At 37.8% G+C, this 20,919-nt stretch overlaps 1 protein-coding gene and 1 pseudogene across 3 annotated transcripts in view; both read left to right on the top strand.

Moving 5' to 3' along the window:
* The window catches only part of LOC105530789, a 40,140-nt pseudogene extending 28,226 nt beyond the window's left edge, over window positions 1-11,914 (top strand).
* Window positions 1-20,919, top strand: part of ATP7A (ATPase, Cu++ transporting, alpha polypeptide) — a 156,721-nt gene that overhangs the window by 46,901 nt on the left and 88,901 nt on the right. For 2 of the 3 annotated variants that reach the window (XM_011968459.1, XM_011968457.1), the window contains exon 2: window positions 18,943-19,083. In XM_011968459.1, the coding sequence (XP_011823849.1) occupies window positions 18,964-19,083 (120 nt within the window). In that variant the 5' untranslated portion in view covers window positions 18,943-18,963. Of the gene's footprint in view, window positions 1-11,642; window positions 11,835-18,942; window positions 19,084-20,919 lie in introns of all 3 variants that reach the window. The other variant, XM_011968458.1, reaches the window with a different exon arrangement.

Raw genomic sequence — 20,919 nt, 5'->3', positions numbered from 1 at the left:
TTTTCTAGTTTATTTGCGTAGAGGTGTTTATAGTATTCTCTGATGGTAGTTTGTATTTCTGTGGGATCAGTGGTGATATCCCCTTTATCATTTTTTATTGCATCCATTTGATTCTTCTGTCTTTATATGTTTTTGCAGTTTGTTTACATGGTGGTTTTGCCACACAAAATTTTAAAATTTCATTTAATTACATTTTAATCTCTTTTCCTTTACAGTTTCTGTTTTGGCTTGCTTAGAAATGCTTTCCCTACCCCATGTTTTGTTGTTGTTAGGTAATATTTATTTTTATATTTTCTGGTATTTTTTACTTTTTATTTTTACATCTTGTTCTTTAACTTGAAGTTAATTTAAAGATTATAAGATGGGTTCTAAAAATGTTCACAATTATTAAATGTTTAGCGTATTATCCCAGCACCACTTACTGATTTCCTCAGTGATTTGAATTGCTGCCCTTGTTATATACTGAATTCTTATATACACACATATGTACGTTTCTGGAACTTTCTGTTCTGTTGCAAGGATCTTTCTGTTCTGACATCAGCACAAGACCTTTTTTTTTTTTTTTTTTTGAGATGGAGTGTCGCTCTGTTACCCAGGAGTGCGGTGTCGCAGTCTCGGCTCACTGTACCCTCTGCCTCCCAGGTTCAAGTGATTCTGCTGCCTCAGCCTTCCAAGTAGCTTGGACTACAGGCATGCACCACCATGCCCAGCTAATTTTTGTATTTTTTAGGTAGAGACGGGTTTCGCCATGTTGGCCAGGCTGGTCTCGAACTCCTGACCTCAGGCAATCCGCCCACCTTGGCCTCCCAAAGTGCTGGGATTATAGGCGTGAGCCTGGCCAATACTTTTTTTTAATAAACTATTTTTTAGTGTAATTTTAGGTCCACAGCAAAATTGAGCAGAAGGTACGGTATGTAGCCTTTTCAGATTGGCTTCTTTCACTTAGTAATGCACATTTAAGTTTCCTCCATTGATAGCTCATCTTTAATGTGTGTACTGAATAATATTTGATTGCCTTGCTGCACTACAGTTTATTTATCCATTCACCTACTAAAGGGTATCTTGGTGGCTTCCAAGTGTCAGCAATTTTGAATAAAGTTGCTATAAACATCTGTGTGTGGTTTTGGTGTAGACATAAGTTTTCAACTCTTTTGGGCAGATACCAAGCAGTGCAATTGCTGGATTGTATGGTAAATTATATTTAGTTCTGTAAGTAACTGCCCAACTGTCTTCCAAAGTGGCTGTACTATTTTGCATTTCCACTAGCATTAAATGAGCATTCCTAATGCTCCACATCCTCTTCAGCATTTGGTGTTGTCAGCATTCTGGATTTTGGCCATTCTACTAATAATAGATATGTAGCAGTGTCTCATCATTGTTTTAATTTTCATTTCCCTGATGACGTACGATGTGGGGCGTCTTTTCATATGCTTATATATTATCTGTATATCTTCTTTGGTGAATTGTCTTTTAAGGTCCTTAGCCCATAACATCAGGTTGTTTTCTTAGCACAAGACTTTTTAATAATTAAAACTTTTAAAGACTCTTTTAATGTCTGGTTGGGTAATTAGCATTTAGCATCATTATTTTTTAGTAATGACTTTTATAAAATTAATGGTATACTCGAAATGTTTGGCGAAACTGAGTTGTCCTTTTGAGCCTCACCAAACTTTTATTGTTTTCTTGTAGTTTACTTTTAACAAGTTATGACAGATATAAAATAAGTGTTTTTTCTTTTTCCTTTTTTTTTTTTTTTTTTTTGATAGTCTCGCTCTGTTGCCCAGGCTGGAGTGCAGTGGCCTGATCTCGGCGCATTGCAACGTCTGCCTACTAGGCTCAAGTGATCCTCCCACCTCAGCCTCCTGAGTAGCTGGGACTACAGGGGTGCACCACCGTGCTCAGCTAATTTTTGTATTTTTTGTGGAGACACGGTTTCACTATGTTTCCCAGGCTGGTCTCGAACTCCTGGGCTCAAGCACTCCACCCACCTCAACCTCCCAAAGTGCTTGGATTACAGGCATGAGCCACCATGTCTAGCCTGTCTTTTCAACTTATTCTACATAAGTGGTTAAATACTGACAGTTATTTTAGTTTTCATAGGCATTTAATGTTTTTGCATTTGTTAGTTTTGGCACTATTTTGCCTTAGAAGTAAAATCGTAAGATGGATGTTTCCCTATGAATAAAGCAATAACATTACAGGCAGTTCTTGATTTAGACATAGATTGTGTCTGACAAGTTGAATCAGGTGATTTAAAAATAAATTTTCTTTTCTTTTTAATATTTTTACATTTGGTGGTACGTGTGCTTGTTTGTTACATGGGTATTGCATGTGTAATCAGGTGATTGTTTTGATGAGGGAGAAGCAGCATTCCAATCACCAAATAGCCTTCAGAGACTCTAAGATTCCTGCACCAAGACCATATTTAACACATAACATTGTTGAAAAGCAACTGACTCATTTGTAATTTCAAATAGTTGAATTCTACTTCCCCATTCCTTCCTGAGATAATGATAACTGCCTTGCAAGAAAAGTTCCGCACACACTAAAAACATGTTTCTACCTTTTGTCTGTTATTGACATGGCAACACTTGCTTAGCCCCTGTTGGAAAGGGACATAGATACTTGAGGCATATTTCTGACTTTTGGGGAACCTGTTTCTACCTGTGTTTATTGCAGGGTATCGGTATTTTTCAAGCATTCTCTCCACACCACTCTCACCTTTGGCTGGTTTTACTTCATGACTTTTGCAAACCTTGCCCTGTTAAGTTAATCCTTTTGAGGTTATTGTTATCTTTGGACTCCAGTCTGAACTGACTGTATGAACATAGATAAGTTTCAACTTTAGCTTCCTTAATTTTAAAAGATTATGATTCTATTTACATAGCAGGATTGTTGTGAGATGCATGCAGTGCTATAGAAATCTGAAGTATCTGTATTGTTATCATAGGACAGCTTATTTGTAGAGATGCTATGACTAGTCTAGGAGTCACAAAAATGGCCAGTGAAGTACATTGCCTTTTAATTTGAATGTTCTGTTCTTTTTCGACCTTATTAATGTGTTCAAGTATTGCTACCTTATCTTTTAGGAATGGTCAAATGAAAAAACTGTTATTTATTTTATTTATTTTTCCCGAGATGGAGTCTCACTGTGTCGCCCAGGCTGGGATGCAGTCGCGTGATTTTGGCTCACTGCAAACTCTGCCTCGCGGGTTCAAGCAATTCTTCTGCCTCACTCTCCGAGTAGCTGGGATTACAGGCATGTGCCACCACGCCTGGCTAATTTTTGTATTTTTAGTAGAGACGGGGTTTCACCATATTGGCCAGGCTGGTCTCGAACTCCTGATGTCGTGATCTGCCCACTTTGGCCTCCCAAAGTGCTGGGATTACAGGCGTGAACAACTGTGCCTGGCAAGAACTGTTATTTTTTAATATATACCTGCCTACTTCAGCTGTTTCATCTGGAATCTTAGTCCTCTGTTTATATAATACTGGTTGTTTGATGAAAGAAATTAGACACTCAGTATTTTGGAAACAGGTTAATAAGATTAATTTTCATTTTAAAGGTTTATACAATTTAAAAGAAAAGGATGCATTATATAAAATAATAGAGAAGCTAATGCTTTCCCCTTTTGTTTTCATTTTAGAGGTGGTAGTGATTTTAAATAAAAGTGAATGGGTAGGAAAAAAATTAATTGATCTGGAAATATTATATAGATACCTTGAAGACAACTAGTTGAATGTTATTTGCATAGCTAGAAATCATCTATTTATTAATAAAATAGGCATGTTTTTATAGCCTCGGTATAATAAAACAGGTTATTTGGGCTTTTTATATATGTGAATTTATCATTGGTCTTACTTATTGAATTATTTCAGTTTCAGTAACTTTTCTCTTAATTTCTGCATACTTCCTATTTTTTTTTCTTTTTCATTTCCCATTAAAATGAGAAAATGAGCTGGCTTTATGAGATGAAATAATTTAGGCCTACAATGAGTATAGGTAGTACTATAACATACCTGTATATTCACTACCCAGCCTAAGAAGTTAAACATTGAATATATAGTTGCATTTCCCCTTTGTGCTCCTCTTAAGTCGCACCTCTCCTCTCTCCCACCTCAGTCTATTGAATTTGGAGTTTATCATGTCTGTGCACATTTTTGTATTTTTACTATTTTATATTTTCACAACTATATATGTATACATACAAAAACAATGTATAACATTGTTTTATGTTTTTAAACCTTTGTATCCCTTTTTTGGACATAACATCAACATTTTATTTTATTTTTTATTCATAAACATTGTTTTATTTTGTCTTGCATATTTTAAAATGTATTAGATGGTGTCAAACTATCACTTTGTCATTTGCGTTTTTCTTAGAACATTGTTTTCTTAGAACAATGTTTCTTAGAACATTTTTCTTAGAACATTGTTTTCTTAGAACATGCATTTATGTATCAACATATATTGATACATAAAAATACTTCTAGTTCGTTTGTTTTTAAAATTATTTTTATGGCACATTATAATTATTCATATTTATGGGGGACAATTTGATGTTTTGATACATCTACATGTTGTACAAAGATCAAATCAGGGTATTTAGTATATCTATCACCTTATACATTTATCAGTGCTTTGTGATGAGAACATTCAAAAGCCTCTCATCTAGCTATTTTGTAATGTATAATACCTTAATGTTAACCATCCTCAACCTACTGTGCAATAAAAACACCAGAACTTATTCCTTCTATCTAAATGTGACCTTGTACCCATTTACCAACCTCTTTCCATCCTTCCCTCCCCATCCTTCCCTCTGGTAACCACTGTTCTACTCTATGACATCAATCTTTTTTTTTTTTTTTTTTTTTTGAAATTCCACATGAGCAAGATCATGTGGTATTTGTCTTTTTGTGTTTGGCTTATTTCACTTAACATGATGTCTTCCAGGTCCATCCATGTTGTGACAGATGGCAGAATTTTATTCTTTTTTATGGCTGAATAATATTCCATGTATATATATACACCACATTTTGTTTATCCATTTATCCATTGTTGAACATGGATTGATTCCATATTTTGGCTATTGTAAATACTGCTGCAATAAACATGGAAGTGCAGATAATCTCTTCACCATAACAATTTCATTTCCTTTGAATAAATACCCAGTAGTAGGATTGCTGGATCATATGGTAGTTCAATTTTCAATTTTTTGAGGAATCACCATACTGTTTCGCATAGTGGCCATACTAATTTACAATCCCACCAACTGTGTGTAAGCGTTCCCTTTTCTCCGTATCGTCACCACCCCTCTTTTCTTTTGTTATTTTGACAGTAACCATTCTAACTGGAGTGAGTTGGTATCTCCTTGTGGTTTTCATTTGCATTTTCCTGGTGATCAGTGGTATGGATTGGATCTGTGTCCTGGCCAAATCTCATGTTAAAATGTAATCCCCAGTGTTGGAGGTGGAGCCCAGTGGGAAGGGTTTGGAACATGGGGGCATATCCCTCATGAATGGCTTTGCACTATCCCCTTGGTGATGTGAGTTCACATGGGTTGTTTAAAAGTGTGTGGCACCTCCCATTCTCTCTCTCTTGCTCCCACATCACCTTCCACCATGAACAAAAGCTCCTTGAGGCTTCACTGGAAGCTGAGCAGATGCTGACACCATGCTTGTACAGCCTGCAGAACTGTGTGTCAATTAAACCTCTTTTCTTTATCAATTACCCAGTCTCAGTTATTTCTTAGTTTTCTTTTCTTTTTTTTTTTTTTTAACGGACACAGGGTCTTGCTGTTTCACCTAGGCTGGAGGGCAGTGGCCCAGTCACAGCTCACCAGAGCCTTGACCTCTTGGGCTTACGTGATCCTCCCACCTCAACCCCCGGGTAGCTGGGAATACAGGTGTATGCCACTACACCTGGCTAACTTGTATTTTTTGTAGAGATGGAGTTTTGTCATGTTGCCCAGGCTTATCTCAAACTCCAGGGCTCAGGCATTCTGCCTGCTTTGGCATTCCAAAGTAGTAGGATTACAGGTGTGAGCCACTGCCCCTGGCCAGGTATTTCTTTATAGCAATACAAGAGCCGCCTAACACAATTAGTGATGTTGAGTGTTTTTTCATGTGCTTATTGGGTATTTGTATGTCTTCTTTTGAGAAATGTCTATTAAGGTCTTTTGGTCATTTTTTAGTTGGGTTATTTTGCGTTAAGTTCTTTATATATTCTGGATATTAACCCCTTGATAAATGTATAGTTTGTAAATATTTTCTCCCATTCTGTAGATTGTCTCTTTACTTTGTTAATTGTTTCCTTTGCTGTGCAAAAGCTTTTCAGTTTTATGTAATCCCATTTGTCTACTTTTGATTTGTTGTCTGTGCTTTTGAGGTCCATTCAAAACTTCCTTGCTAAGCCCAATGCTGTAAAGCATTTCCTCTATGTTTTCTTCTAGTAGTTTCATAGTTTCAGATTTTATATTTAAGCATTGAATCCATTTTGAGTAGATTTTTGTATGTGGTGAGAGGTAGGGGTCTAGTCTCATTCTTCTGCATGTGGCTGTTCAATTTTCTCAGCACCACTTATTGAAGAGAGCAGTGGTGTTTGATATGGTTTGAATGTTTGTCCTTTCCAAATCTCATGTTGAAATGTGATTCCCAATGTTGGAGGTGGGACTTGTGAGAGGCAATTGGATCATGGGGGAAAATCCTTCATGACTGGTTTGGTTGGCACCATCTCCTTGGTGATAAGCAAGATATTGTGTGCTTTTTTTTTTTTTTCCCGTCTCTTACAGGAAGGAGAAATCTGGTTGTTTAAAAGATTCTGGGACCTCCCCCTGGTCTCTCTTGCTCATTCTCTTGCCATGTGACATGCTGGCATACCTTCGCCTTCTGCCATAATTGTAAGCTTCCTGAGGCCCTCACAAGAAGCAAATGCCAGCATCATGCTTCTGTATAGTCGGTACAACCATGAGCCCAAATAAATTTTCTTTTCTTTATAAATTGCCCAGTCTCAGGTATTTCCTTATAGTGATGCAAAAATGGACTAACAGTATTCTTAGTACCTTTTCTTGAAAATCAGATGGCTGTAGGTGCATGAATTTATTTTTGGGCTCTATTCTGTTCCATTGTGTATGTGCCTGTTTTTATACCAGTACTATGCTGCTTTGATTACTATAGCCTTGCAACATATTTTCAAGTCAGCTAGTGTGATGCCTCCAGCCTTGTTCTTTTTGCTTCAGATCACTTTGGCTATTTGGGGACTTTTGTCATTCCATATGAATTTTAGGATAGTTTTTTCCTATGTGAAGACTGTCATTGATATTTTTATAGGGATTGCATTAAATCTGTAGATTACTTTGGGTAGTATGGCCATTTTAAAAATATTAATTCTTCCAATCCATGAACGTGGGATAGCTTTTCATTTGTTTGTGTCATCTTCAATTTCTTTCATCGACATTTTTTAGTGGTTTTTTTTTTTTTTTTTTTTTGGAGACAGAGTCTCACTCTGTCACCCAGGCTGGAATGCAATGGCATGATCTCAGCTCACTGCAATCTCTGCCTCCAGGGTTCAAGTGATTCTCCTGCCTCAGCCTCCCAAATAGCTAGGATTACAGGCATGCACCATCATGCCCAGCTAATTTTGTATTTTTAGTAGAGATGGGGTTTCTCTATGTTGGCCAGGCTGGTCTCGAACTCCTGACCTCAGGTGATCTGCTCACCTCAGCCTCCCAAGATGCTGGGATTACAGGCGTGAGCCACTGCACCCAGCCAGTGTTTTATAGCTTTTAGTGTAGAGGTATTTCGCCTCCTTGGTTAAGTTTATTCCTAAGTATCTTTTTTTTTTATAGCAATTGTAAATGGAATTTTTTTTTCAGGTGGTTTGCTATTAGCATATAGAAACACTGCTGATTTTAATAAGTTAATTTTGTATCTGTGACTTTACCAAATTTATTTTTTTATTTGATTATTATTTTCTTTTCTTTTCTTTTCTTTTTTTTTTGAGACGGAGTCTCACTGTATCACCCAGGCTGGAGTGCAGTGGCGCGATCTCGGCTCACTGCAAGCTCCGCCTCCCAGGTTCACGCCATTCTCCTGCCTCAGCCTCGTGAGTAGCTGGGACTACAGGCGCCCACCACCATGCCCGGCTGATTTTTTGTATTTTTAGTAGAGATGGGGTTTCACCGTGTCCTAGGATGGTCTCCATCTCCTGACCTCGTGATCCGCCCACCTCGGCCTCCCAAAGTACTGGAATTACAGGTGTGAGCCACCGCACCCGGCCCCAAATTTATTTTTTAGTTATGTCTTTCAGTAGATATTTTAGAGTTTTCTGTATATAAGATCATGCCACCTGCAAACAGGGACAATTTGACTTTCTTCTGAAACTTTTTTTTCTAAACTATGTTTATGGGATTTATCCTTGTTGCTACTTGTAGTTCTGCTTCAAGCTTTCTCATTCTCAGTGCTATAGACATTTGGGGCCAGACAATTCTTTGTTGTGAGGGACTTTCTTGTCCATTACAGGATGATTGGCAGTATCCATGGCCTCTATGCACTAGATGCCAGTAGTACTCCCTTGCTGCACTCTGAGTTGTGACAACCAAAAGTGTCTCCAGGCATTTTGAAATGTCCTGTTGGTGGTGACATCACCCCTTTTCTCAGTGGGAATCACAACTCTAGTTCATTCATTTTAACTTCTATATCATGTTTCATTATAAATATACCACAACCAGTTTTTTCATTTCCTTGTTGGTGGACATCTAGATTACTTCCAAAGTTTTATCTATTAGCAACATTGTTGCAATGAGCATTTTTGTTCTTGTTTCCTTGTGCACATGTGTGAGACTCTATCTAGGGTACTATGCTTAGGAGAGAAAATGTTGAGTTTTAGTATATGCATATTTTCAACTGTACCAGCTATCAGGAGGCAATTTCCATAATTGTACTAATTTATACTCTAACCAGTGGAACAAGAGAGATCCCATTTCTCCATATCCTCACCAACACTTGGTATTGTCAGATTTTGAGATTTTTATCTACCTGATGGAGGTGCATTATATTCATTGTGGTGTTAATTTGAATTTCCTTGATTACCACAAGGATCACAAATTGTGCAGATAGAGTTGTATCCAAAAAAGAATTAAGGCTGGGCGTGGTGGCTCATGCCTGTAATCCCAGCACTTTGGGAGGCCGAGGCGGGTGGACCACTTGAGGTCAGGAGTTCAAGATCAGCTTGGCCAACATGGTGAAACCCCATCTCTAGTAAAAATACAAAAATTACCTGGGCCTGGTGGCATGTGCTTTTAGTCCCAGCTACTCAGGAGGCTGAGGCAGGAGAATCACTTGAACCTGGGACGTGGAGGTTGCAGTGAGCTGAGACTGTGCCACTGCACTCCAGCCTGGGTGACAGAACAAGACTCTGTATCAAGAAACAAAAACAAAAACAACAGCAAAAAAAAAATTAAATCTTACTGCATGATTATTGAGAATACAGGAGCCTTTCCCAAATTATAAGTGCTGATTATTTTAGGGGAATTTTAGAATGATGTTTGCGCTTCTGTGACCAGCTTTAAGAAGTGGTTTTGAACAATCAGACTTCATATGTGCCATGTTTTGTAGTCAATTTCTGTAGTTTGTTTCCAAACCAGAGATGATCATCTAGTCATAATATTGTACTTCCTCTTAGAAAATGATATTACTAATGGTGATTACCATCTCTGCTTAGGGAATGGCTCAAAACATAGTAATAACTTGAAGTTATTTCCCTCAGTGTTGTTGGATGCTTTTGTTCTCAGAGTCACTCATCACTAATAGCTGGACGCCAATTTTGTCTCTTTGATACTGTGGTTTCCCAGAAGCCTGCATTTTTTTTTTCCATACCATATGAAACTGTTTATGATCTTACTCTGTTTTCCGAGTCATTTTGCTGAATGCAATGGGATGTTACAAAAGATATTCCTGGTTTTGTACCTATGTTTAAGATATTTAAAATGAAAAAGATGGACATAAAATATATAACAAAGTCAATTAGAGTTGTGTGTATATGTAATAAAGTAGTGAGAGTGAGATGGAATTCCTCTGAGGTTTCACATGTAAAGTCCAATTTAAGTAGAGTTATGAAAAAATCAATGCAGGTGAATTACGAAAGCAGAAATAAATATGTATTCAGAGTTGATATGACTTAAATTAAGATGTAGTGGGAAAAGTGGCTTCATTAATATAATTTTTGTTTGTGCTCACACATTGTGGATTTCTCAATACTTACTTCCTGGGTGAATGATCCAGTGCCTTTCTGCCTGACTCATCTCTCTCAGTTCCTCAGTAAGCCTGAGAGTTAGTCCAGTGCTTTGGTCTGGGACATACCCCATGATAAAACTGTATTTCAATCTTACATTCCTCAACAGGTAAACTAGCCTTCACCTACCAAAGGTATTGTCTTCTAAAAGTTTGTTGCCAATTCTGTTTGTTGAATCTGATGTTTTCCCATAAAACGATTTAGTCAACTCTGGTAATCTTGCTAGATCAGCCCTCACAAGCCCCGTTTGACCCATAAGATACAGGAGCAAGTTTGAGTTCTGTGTTCTGGAGGTAGACAGTCAAAGCTATAAGAACAATAAGGAAGAGTTTCCTTTTTTAGGCTCAGGACTATCCTTAGATAAAATTTTGATAGGATCTATTTGTTTTAGACATTCTTCTACTTCCATTTTTATACCCTTGTACTGCTTCCCACTGACCCCCTCCCAGGTCCCTAATACCTTCATGCTTGCCTTAAGTACTCCATCTTGGACTCACCACCTGAACTCATCCTATTTGTCCTTTGCTCCCAAACCTGCCTTTCCTGTCCTATCTGGGCTTTTGTTCTCTTGTAGTAACTGACCTTACGTAGGTATTAAGAGAGATAATTCCAACTATCATCCCCCTGATTATCAAAAAAGAGTTTATATTTTAAAAAGAAGATACAATGGATGTTAAGAAAACTGACCTTCAAAAAGTCACTTCATGGGGGAAAAGAGATATGGAAGGAGCTATTCTAGATTAAATGAGGCAAAAGAGACATAAAACCAAATGCAGTGTGTGAACCTTGTGAGGGTCCTGAATAGTAAAATTGGACTTCTTCCTACTTGAAAACTTATACACAAAAGGCACTATCAAGAGAATGGAGGATTTGGGTACAAGCGGTTGAAAGATGATTTGGATGCTCTGGGCGGATTCTGCCGTCCCAGTGAGGCTGGAAAATAGGGTCTGGAGGCAGGAACATAAGGCTGATTCACACTTCAGCTATGACAGGAAATATCCTCCCATAGAGCATAGGCCAAGTAAATGACTTTGTAACTGTACTTCATCCTCTCCTTTTGCATAGGGTGTACTCCAAGTAGAGGGTATTTAAACTCACAAAAACTCTTTAAGAGGGCCTTTTGAGCCCCTGTGCTCAGGCCTACTCCCATACTGTGGCATGTACTTTCATTTTCAATAAATCCCTTCATTCCTTCCTTGCTTTGTTTGTGCGTTTTGTCCAATTCTTTGTTTAAGACGCCAAGAACCTGGACACCCTCCACCGTTAACACCAGCCCTTCCCTGTGGCTGACCCTGAGGTGTTACGAGTTTCTTCACAACCCTGCTTCCTCTCTCTTCTCCCTCATTTTCAGACCCCTCTTCAGCATCTTCCCTGGGAATTGCTGTGAGTTTAGGCCGGCTCGTTTTGAGCAGGAGCAGCAGCTGAACAGTAGACCTGCTGGAGGAAGTGGGGCTGCAGATTGGAGACACAGCATTTTTGTTAACCAAACTTCTTGAAGCCCTATCTACAGTGTCAGCTCAAGTGGAAGAGCTTGCCATCAAATGTCCGGAAAATGCACGTTTCCTTAAAGCATGATGGGACCTCTTGAAAGAACGCTGTGATTCTTGGAAACCTGACAATTGATTTGGCATACTTAGCTGTTTGATAGTGACTGTGTAATAATTTATACTCCCTCATATGTGATCATTTCACATGTGCCACATACATAGGATAATATCTAGCAGTTCTCTATATCTTCAGAATGAAATTTTTCTTGGTTTTCTTGACCTTTGTAAAAGCAGAATACTGATTCTATTTTTGATGTTGATCAGTACTTGTTTATTCTTACACTTTCTGCCCTTCAAACTTTCATAGAATCCTTTACAAAATTTAATTTTATCAGTAGATGGTTAATATTAATTGTGCCACAGTGCTACCAGTAGCAAACTAAGTGAACCATTATTTGTTGTGCAGTAACATACCGAGCATGGCAGAGTTAGAAGTTGAGCTTCATCTTATGGACCAAGGGAGGTAACTTTAAGGTTGCCAATGGTAGTTTCAGCTCCATTAGGCTAAGTTCTCTAGAGCAAATGATTGTCTTACTTACTTCGATATCCCCAGCACCTAAAACGGTGTCACACAGCATTCACTAAATGTTTATTGAAAAGAAGAGTTGACTAACATTAAAAAAGCTATTTTTTCTTCCTGTATTTAGTAGGAAGAGTATAGTTGTTTCTCTAAAAAATGTATGAATCAGGACTTTGTTGACTTGAAGGAAAATGTTATCTTTTTCACAGAGATTTTAACTTTGATGATAGCTTTTAAAAACGTGATAAATACTTTTATCCTGCTATGATTATTTTTAAAAGTCTTTTTTTTTTTTTTTTTTTTTTTTTTTGAGACACGGTTTCATTCTGTCTCCCAGGCTGGAGTGCAGTGGTGCGATCTTGGCTCACTGCAATCTCCGCCTCCTGGGTTCAAATGATTCTCCTGCCTCAGCCTCCCCAGTAGCTGGGATTACAGGTGTGTGCCACCATACCTGGCTAATTTTTTGTATTTTTAGTAGAGACAAGGTTTCACCATGTTGACCAGGCTGGTCTCGAACTCCTGACCTCAAGTGATCCACCTGCCTCGGACTCCCAAAGTGCTGGGATTACAGGCATGAGCCACTGCGCCCAGCCTAAGAAGTCTTTATTTCAGAAAATGAAAGACTGTCTAGAAAGAATGAATTTTTTTCCTATTTATTTCTATGGTTACTGCTTTTACACTTAATATTTTTTGTTTTTGTATTTTTATATGTTTGATTGCTGTCTTTAAAGTGCCTTATCAGATTTATGGCTCTGTACTATGACTTTTGGAGCTTTACAAGTTATTTACGTAATTCTAACTAAGTTACTTTGCTTCCAATACGTCAAATTTAAATAGCATGATTGTTTTTATATTATTTGACCTTAGTGACAATGTCCTATTTTGTTTGTTCTGTATCTTATGTCGCTTTTTGGTAGTTTGTATTATGTTTCAATGATCAAGCCATCTAATTCTGTACCATATATGACTTCTGGATATCTTTGATATGACATCTTAATTCTTTGTAGATATGGTGATGCGTACAGAATGATATTCTGAAGCTCCACAATGGTGCAATGAAAGGCTGCAGATGGAAGGGTAAAGAATAGTTTTGTTTAGCATATTAGGTCTGGTTCTGAACTTTCTTTTTTTTACTTTAAGTTTTGGGGTACATGTACAGAACATGCAGTTTTGTTACATAGGTATACACGTGCCATGGTGGTTTGCTGCAGCCATCAACCCATCACCTACATTAGGTATTTCTCCCAATGTTATCCCTCGCCTAACCCCCACCCCCTGACAGTCCCCAGTGTGTGATGCTTCCCTCCCTATGTCCATGTGTTCTCATTGTTCAAATCCCACTTATGAGTGAGAACATGCGGTGTTTGGTTTTCCGTTCATGTGATAGTTTGCTGAGAATGATGGTTTCCAGCTTCATCCATGTCCCTGCAAAGGACATCAACTCATCCTTTTTTATGGCTACATAGTATTCCATGGTGTATATGTGCCACATTTTCTTTATCCAGTCTGTTATTGATGGACATTTGGGTTGGTTCCAAGTCTTTGCTATTGTGAATAGTGCCACAGTAAACATACATGTGCATGTGTCTTTATAGTACAATGATTTTTAATTCTTTGGGTATATATCCAGTAATGGGATTGCTTCTAGTTCTAGATCCTTGAGGAATCACCACACTGTCTTCCACAATGGTTGAACTAATTTACACTCCAACCAACAGTGTAAAAGCGCTGGACTTTTTTTTTTTTTTTAAGTTAAAGATTGCACATAGGGTGTGATTTCTATACCAAAGATATGCTTATTTCAGTATTAGGAAAAATATTTTTCTTACATGTCCTGAAAATTGCAATTTTAAAAATGTACAAAATAAATTTTTATTAAAAGCAAATTTTATTTCCAAAAAAAAAAAAAAGAATGAAAGACAACCAACCGGATAGAAGAAACTATTTGAAAGTCTTATATCTGATAAGGGATTAATATCCAAGAATATAAAGAACTCTTACAACTCAACAACAGCAACAAAACAACCTTATTAAAAATTGGGTAGAGTGCTTGAATAGACGTTTCTTCAAATATATACAAATACCCAATAAGCACATGAAAAGATGCTTGTCATCATTAGTAATCAGAGAAATGTGAATCAAAACCACAATGAGATACTGCTTCACACCTGCTAGGATGGGTAGAATAAAAAAGATCATAGGTATTGGAGGTGGAACAATTGGGGCCCTCATATACTGCTGATGGGAGAATAAATGGTACAGTCCCTTTGGAAAACAGTCTGGCAGATCCTCAAACAATTAAACGTAGAGTTATATGACCCAGCAAGTCTACTGTTAGGTATTACCAAAGAGAAATGAAAACACAAAAGTTTGTACATGAATGTTTATAGCAGCATTATTCATAATAGCCAAAAGATGGAAACAACCCAAATGTTCATCAACTGACAAATAGATAAAATATGGTATATCTAGGGAGTGGAATATTATTCAGCCATAAAAAGGAATGATGTACTGATATGTACTGTAACATGAATGAACACTGAATATATGCTACATGAAAGGAGCCAGTCACGAAAGACCACATATTACATGATTCCATTCATATGAAATGTCCAGAAGAGGAAAATCTATACAAACAAAGTAGAATAGTGGTTGCCTAGGACAGAAGGCTGAGGAGGTGATGACTGATAGCCAAGGGGTATGTTTTGTTGTTGTTATTGTTGTTTTTAGGTGAAAAACATGTTCTGAAATTGCCTGTGGTGATGGTTGCACATGTCTGTGAATATACTAACAACTATTGAATTCTACACTTTAAATGTGTGAATTATGTAATATGTGAACTACATCTCAAGAATGTTTTAAAAGATGTTGGGAAAACAGGACATCTACATGTAAAACAATGTATGTTAGATCCTTACCATACACCATGTACAACAATTAACTCAAAATGGATTAAAGTCCTAAATATGAGAGCCAAAACTACAAAAACTCTTAGAAGAAAACATAGCAGTAAATGTTCATAACTTTGAATGTGGCGATGGTTTCTTAGATATGACACAAAAAATACAAAAGAAGAAAGATAAATTGGACTTCACAAATTAAAAGCTTTTGTGATTCAATGGACACCATCAAGAAAGTGAAAAGAATGGAATACTGATACATTTTACACATCAATGTACCTTGAAAACGTTATGCTAAGTGAAAGCATCCAGACACACAAGGGCACATATTGAATGAATCCATTTATTTGAAATGACCGTACAGGCAAATTCATAGAGACAGGAAATAAATTAGTGTTTGCCAAGGGCTGTGAGTAGAGAGGAATGGGGAGTGTTGCTACTGGGCATGGGATTTCTTTTTGGAGTAATGAAAATGTTCTGCAACTACATAGTCATTAGGGTTGCACATCCTTGTGAATGTACTAAAAAGTACTGAATTGGGTATCTTAAAAGGCTGAATTTTTTTCATTTCTTCTAAAAAAAAACCAGGATAGATGTGCAGAATGTGCAGGTTTGTTACATAGGTTTATGTGTGCTATGGTGGTTTGCTGCATCTATTGACCCATCCTTTAAGTTTCCTCCCCTCAACCCCCACCCCGCAACAGGCCCAGTGTGTGATGTTCCCCTCCCTGTGTCCATCCATGTGTTCTCATTGTTCAGCTCCCACTTATGAGTGAGAACATGTGGTGTTTGGTTTTCTGTTCCTGTATTAGTCTGCTGAGGATGATGGTTTCCAGCTTCATTCATATCCCTGCAAAGGACATGATCTCATTCCTTTTTATGGCTGCATAGTATTCCATGGTGTATATGTACCACATTTTCTTTATCCAGTCTATTATTGATGGGCATTTGGTTTGGTTCCAAGTCTTTTCTATTGTAAATAGTGCTGCAATAAACATACGTGTGAACGTGTCTTTATAGTAGAATGATTTATATTCCTCTGGGTATATACCCAGTAATGGGATTGCTGGGTCAAATGGTATTTCTGGTTCTAGATCCTCGAGGAATCACCATACTGTCTTCCGCAATAGTTGAACTAATTCAGATTCCCACCAACAGTGTAAAAGCATTCCTATTTCTCCACAGCCTCGCCAGCATCTATTGTTTCCTGACTTTTTAATAATTGCCGCTCTGGTGTGAGATGGTATCTCAATGTGGTTTTGATTTGCATTTCTCTGATGATCTGTGATGTTGAGCTTTGTTTCATATGTTTGTTGGCTGCATAAATGTCTTCTTTTGAGAAATGTCTATTCATATCCTTTGCCCACTTTTTGATGGTTTTTGTTTGTTTAAGTTCCTTGTAGATTCTGGATGTTAGACCTCTGTCAGATGGGTAGATTGCAAAATTTTTTCTCCCATTCTGTAGGTTAAAAGGCTGAATTTTAAAGCATGTGAATTATATCCCAATTTTAAAAAGAATGCATATGTCTTAGTTCAGGCTTCTATAACATAATACCATAGACTGGGTGGTCTAATTGTTCAAAGCTCCACAGAAACTAGTTGGAGAAGTTACAAGAGTCCATTAATCATCTTGCTTTGTTAGTAGCAGTGGGCATGGTTCAGCATTTTCTGTTAAAGTTTCTCTGAGCTCACCAAAACTAAAATGATGTAGTAATACGTTTTATACCATTTGAAGTAAAAGGTACAAAAGGTTATACACTGAAAATTCTTTTTCCCACCCTTGTTCCCTAACCACTCATTTCCCCTCATCAGAGGAACCACTGTTTCCATGGTATATATTAGATTGATTTATGTGAAATTGCCAGTGTTTGACTATGATGATTTTAGGTGGTTCAGCCTAATATCAGTGGAAAAACAGTCCTATCTTAATGGAGTTTTTATTCTAGTGGGAAATGTATTACTTAATTATTGCATTGTAACAAATAACCCCAAAATTTAGTGGCTTAAAGCAACAAACATTTATTATCTGACTTCCTATGACTCAGTAATTTGGGAGCAGCTTAGATGGGTGGTTCTGGCTCAGGGTGTCTCATGAAGTTTTAGTCGATGTGGTGTCTAGGGATGCAGTAGTTTAAAGGCTTAACTTGGGTCTGAAGGAGCAGTTTCCAAGGTGGTTCACTTACCTGGATATTGGCAGGAGGCCTCAGATCTTTGCTGGTTTTTGACATGAGGCCTCAGTTCCTCGCCATATGAACCTCTCCATAAGGCTGCTTGTATGTCTTCATGCATGGTAGGTGGCTTCCCCCAGATTTCATGATTCAGGAGAGAGGACAACAAGGAAAACACAATGCTTTTTTCTCCTCTTGCAATGTTTTTTATGACCTAGTCTTGGAAGCTACACCTTGTCACTTCTACCTTAGTCTATTCATTAGAAACAAGTCATTAGGCTGGGTGTGGTGGCTCATGCCTGTAATCCCAGCACTTTGGGAGGGTGAGGCCGGTGGATCACTTGAGGTCAGGCATTTGAGACCAGCCTGGTCAACATGGTGAAACCTTGTCTGTACTTAAAATACAAAAAATTAACTGGATGTGGTGGCATGCGCCTGTAATCCCAGCTACTGGGGAGGCTGATGCAGGAGAATCACTTCAATCTGGGAGGCGGAAGTTGCAGTGAGCTATCGTGCCACAGCACTCCAGCCTGTGAGACAGAATGAGACCCTGTCTCAAAACAAAACAAAACAAGACAAGACAAAAAAAAAACAGAACAACAACAAAAACCAAAAAACAAGTCATTAAGTTCAGGCACACTGAAGGGGAAAGGATTAAATTCCACCTCTTGAAGGAAGCAGTAGCAAAGAATTTGTGGGCATATTTTAAAACCACCACAGGAAGGCAGACAATAAGCAATAAACAGAATAAAGCAGCAAATTATGGAGTATGTTAGCAGGTGGTAAGTTCTATGAAAGCAAAAGAAAAAGCAGAGGTAAGGGGAATCAGAGTATGTTTGTGTGGAAGGGATGTAGGTTGCAGTTTTAAATAGGATGGTCAGCATAGTCCTCATTAAGGTTAGATTCGAACACAGACTTGCAGACAAAGAAGTTAGCCAAGCAGTTATCTGGAAGAAGAAAGTCCCAAAGCAAGAGAATAGCTAAAACGAAGGCCTTGAGTGAGGAGTCATCCTTGCATGAGTAACAGCCAGGAGGCCAGTATGACTGGCACAGAGAAGGGTTTGGTGAGTGGTAGAAGAGGAGGCCAGGTAAATTCGAGGGGGACAGGCATGGGAAATCATGTGGGACGTCGCTGGCTGTTGTAAGGATTTGGGGCATTTTTGGTTAGTTCTTAATTTCTACTTACAAATGTTAAATGAGATTATGTATAGGAAACTTTAGTAATCAGGAAAGCACTCTATGAAAGCTAGTTACTTGTATTAAAGTATTGAAATTTTTATTTTTAGTTAGCATAGCCATAGAAACAACTTTCCTTTACTTCATCAAAGGTAATGAGAATTTTTTTTCTAAGCAAGAAGAATGTTTACCATATTTTATTACTAGCAGATTTTAATTTTTTAAACATGACACTTGAGCATATATAAAATATAGCATATTTTTAATTGGGGAGGTGGGAGAAAAGTTAAGGAAAGATTATTTGCATGGCTGAAATTAATGGGTTTCTTGTTTCTAACAGGAATGTAAAGAGGAAATCAAAATGGATCCAAGTATGGGTGTGAATTCTGTTACCATTTCTGTTGAGGGTATGACTTGCAATTCCTGTGTTTGGACCATTGAGCAGCAGATTGGAAAAGTGAATGGCGTGCATCACATTAAGGTAAGTTACTCTTTGGAAACTGAAGTCAAATGCCATTGAAGAGAATTCTACTAGAAATTACTTCTAACACTGAGTTAGAAGCAGAGACACTGACACATTTGGCAATAAAAACTATTGTTTTTCTTGTCTTGAAGCTAAATAAGTTTTCTTTGACCTATTAATTCATCTTCTGAAGAAAAAAGATATATTTTCAATTTAAAAACATCTGAACATGGAATCTTGATACTGTGGTTGTATATTTACAGATTTATATTATATTATAAGTATATGAGTATTTATATACTGCTTATTACTCTGAATCTCATACTGAACTAAAATATATGTTCTCAGGCAATGGGTTGAGGTTTTCTTTTTCTTTTATAACATGGTGATTATTTTGCAATTAAAAATTGAAGAGAAAATGTCTAGAGAATGACTAGTATACTTTGGTTTTTATTTTTAATTTTTTTTTTTTTCAGACAGGATCTTGCTCTGTCACCCAGGCTGGAGTGCAGTAGCAAAATCACAGCTCACTGCAGCCTAGATTTCCCAGGCTCAAGCAATCCTCCCATCTCAGCCTCCCAAGTACCTAGGACCACAGGCGTGCACCACCATGCCAGCTAATTTTTTTTTTTAAGGTGGAGTTTTGTTCTTCTTGCCCAGGCTGGAGTGCAATGGCGCGATCTCAGCTCAGCACAACCTCCGCCTCCCGGGTTCAAGCAATTCTCCTGCCTCAGCCTTCCGAGTAGCTGGGATTACAGGCATGTGCCACCACGCCTAGCTAATTTTGTATTTTTAGTAGAGACAGGGTTTCTCCATGTTGGTCAGGCTGGTCTCGAACTCCCGACCTCAGGTCATTCGCCCGCCTCAGCCTCTCAAACTGCTGGGATTACAGCGTGAGCCACTGCGCCCAGCTGCATGCCAGCTAATTTTTTAATTTATTTTTTGTAGCAATGGGGATCTCACTATGTTGCCCAGGCTGATCTCAAACTCCTGGACTCAAGTGATCCTCCCACCTGGACCTCCCAGAGTGTGGGGATTACAGGTGTAAGCCACCATGCCCAGCCAAAATTATTAGTACACCTTGTATGATATGCCTAAGAAAGACTCTATTATTGGTTTTTCTGTTTGTTTTTTTCAGACTCTTGGACTTTAAGTTGAAGACGCTATTATTGTTTAACATTCCTTGAGCATCAACAACATTCTAGATACACTGTGGTTAAAGATGTAGTTCAGGTTATAAAAAAAGCCTTCTGAATACTGCATGAAGTACCTATGGTTATCATAAGAAACTTCATGCATATATGGTAGGGATTGGAAAATGATGATCTGCAGGTCAAACCCAGTTTGCCAACTGCTTTCATATGGCTCATAAGCTAAGAATACCTTTTACATTTTTACATGGTTGAAAAAAAATTAAAAAAAATATTTAGGAACTTTTGAAAAGCATGTGAAATTCAAATTTTTGTGTCTGTAAGTAAAGTTTTAGTAATGTAAAGTTTTATTAGAACACAGCCACACTCATTCATTTACGTATTGTGTACAGCCCTTTTTTTCACTACCACAGAGTTGAATAGTTGTGACAGAGCCCATATGTGGTGTCCTCATTGGTAAGTGATATACTGCCAAATGATTTACCACAGTAGAAATACCATTTTGTCTTCCCACCAGCAATGTTTGTGTTCCACTTTGAAAGTGTTCCATTTTCTCCACATTCTCTCCAACAATTTGTATTGTCAGTCTTTTAAATTATAGACATTCTAATGGGTATGTAATATTATGTCACTAATTCTCATTTCCTTAATGGCTAATGATGTTGAGCATCTTTTCATGTGCTTATTAGGCATTTGTATACCT

Source organism: Mandrillus leucophaeus, unplaced genomic scaffold (genome assembly GCF_000951045.1).
Source record: "Mandrillus leucophaeus isolate KB7577 unplaced genomic scaffold, Mleu.le_1.0 Scaffold844, whole genome shotgun sequence".
Classification (NCBI taxonomy): Eukaryota; Metazoa; Chordata; class Mammalia; order Primates; family Cercopithecidae; genus Mandrillus; species Mandrillus leucophaeus.
Note: the sequence above shows the minus strand (reverse complement) of the source record. Positions and strands in the feature narration are given on the sequence as shown.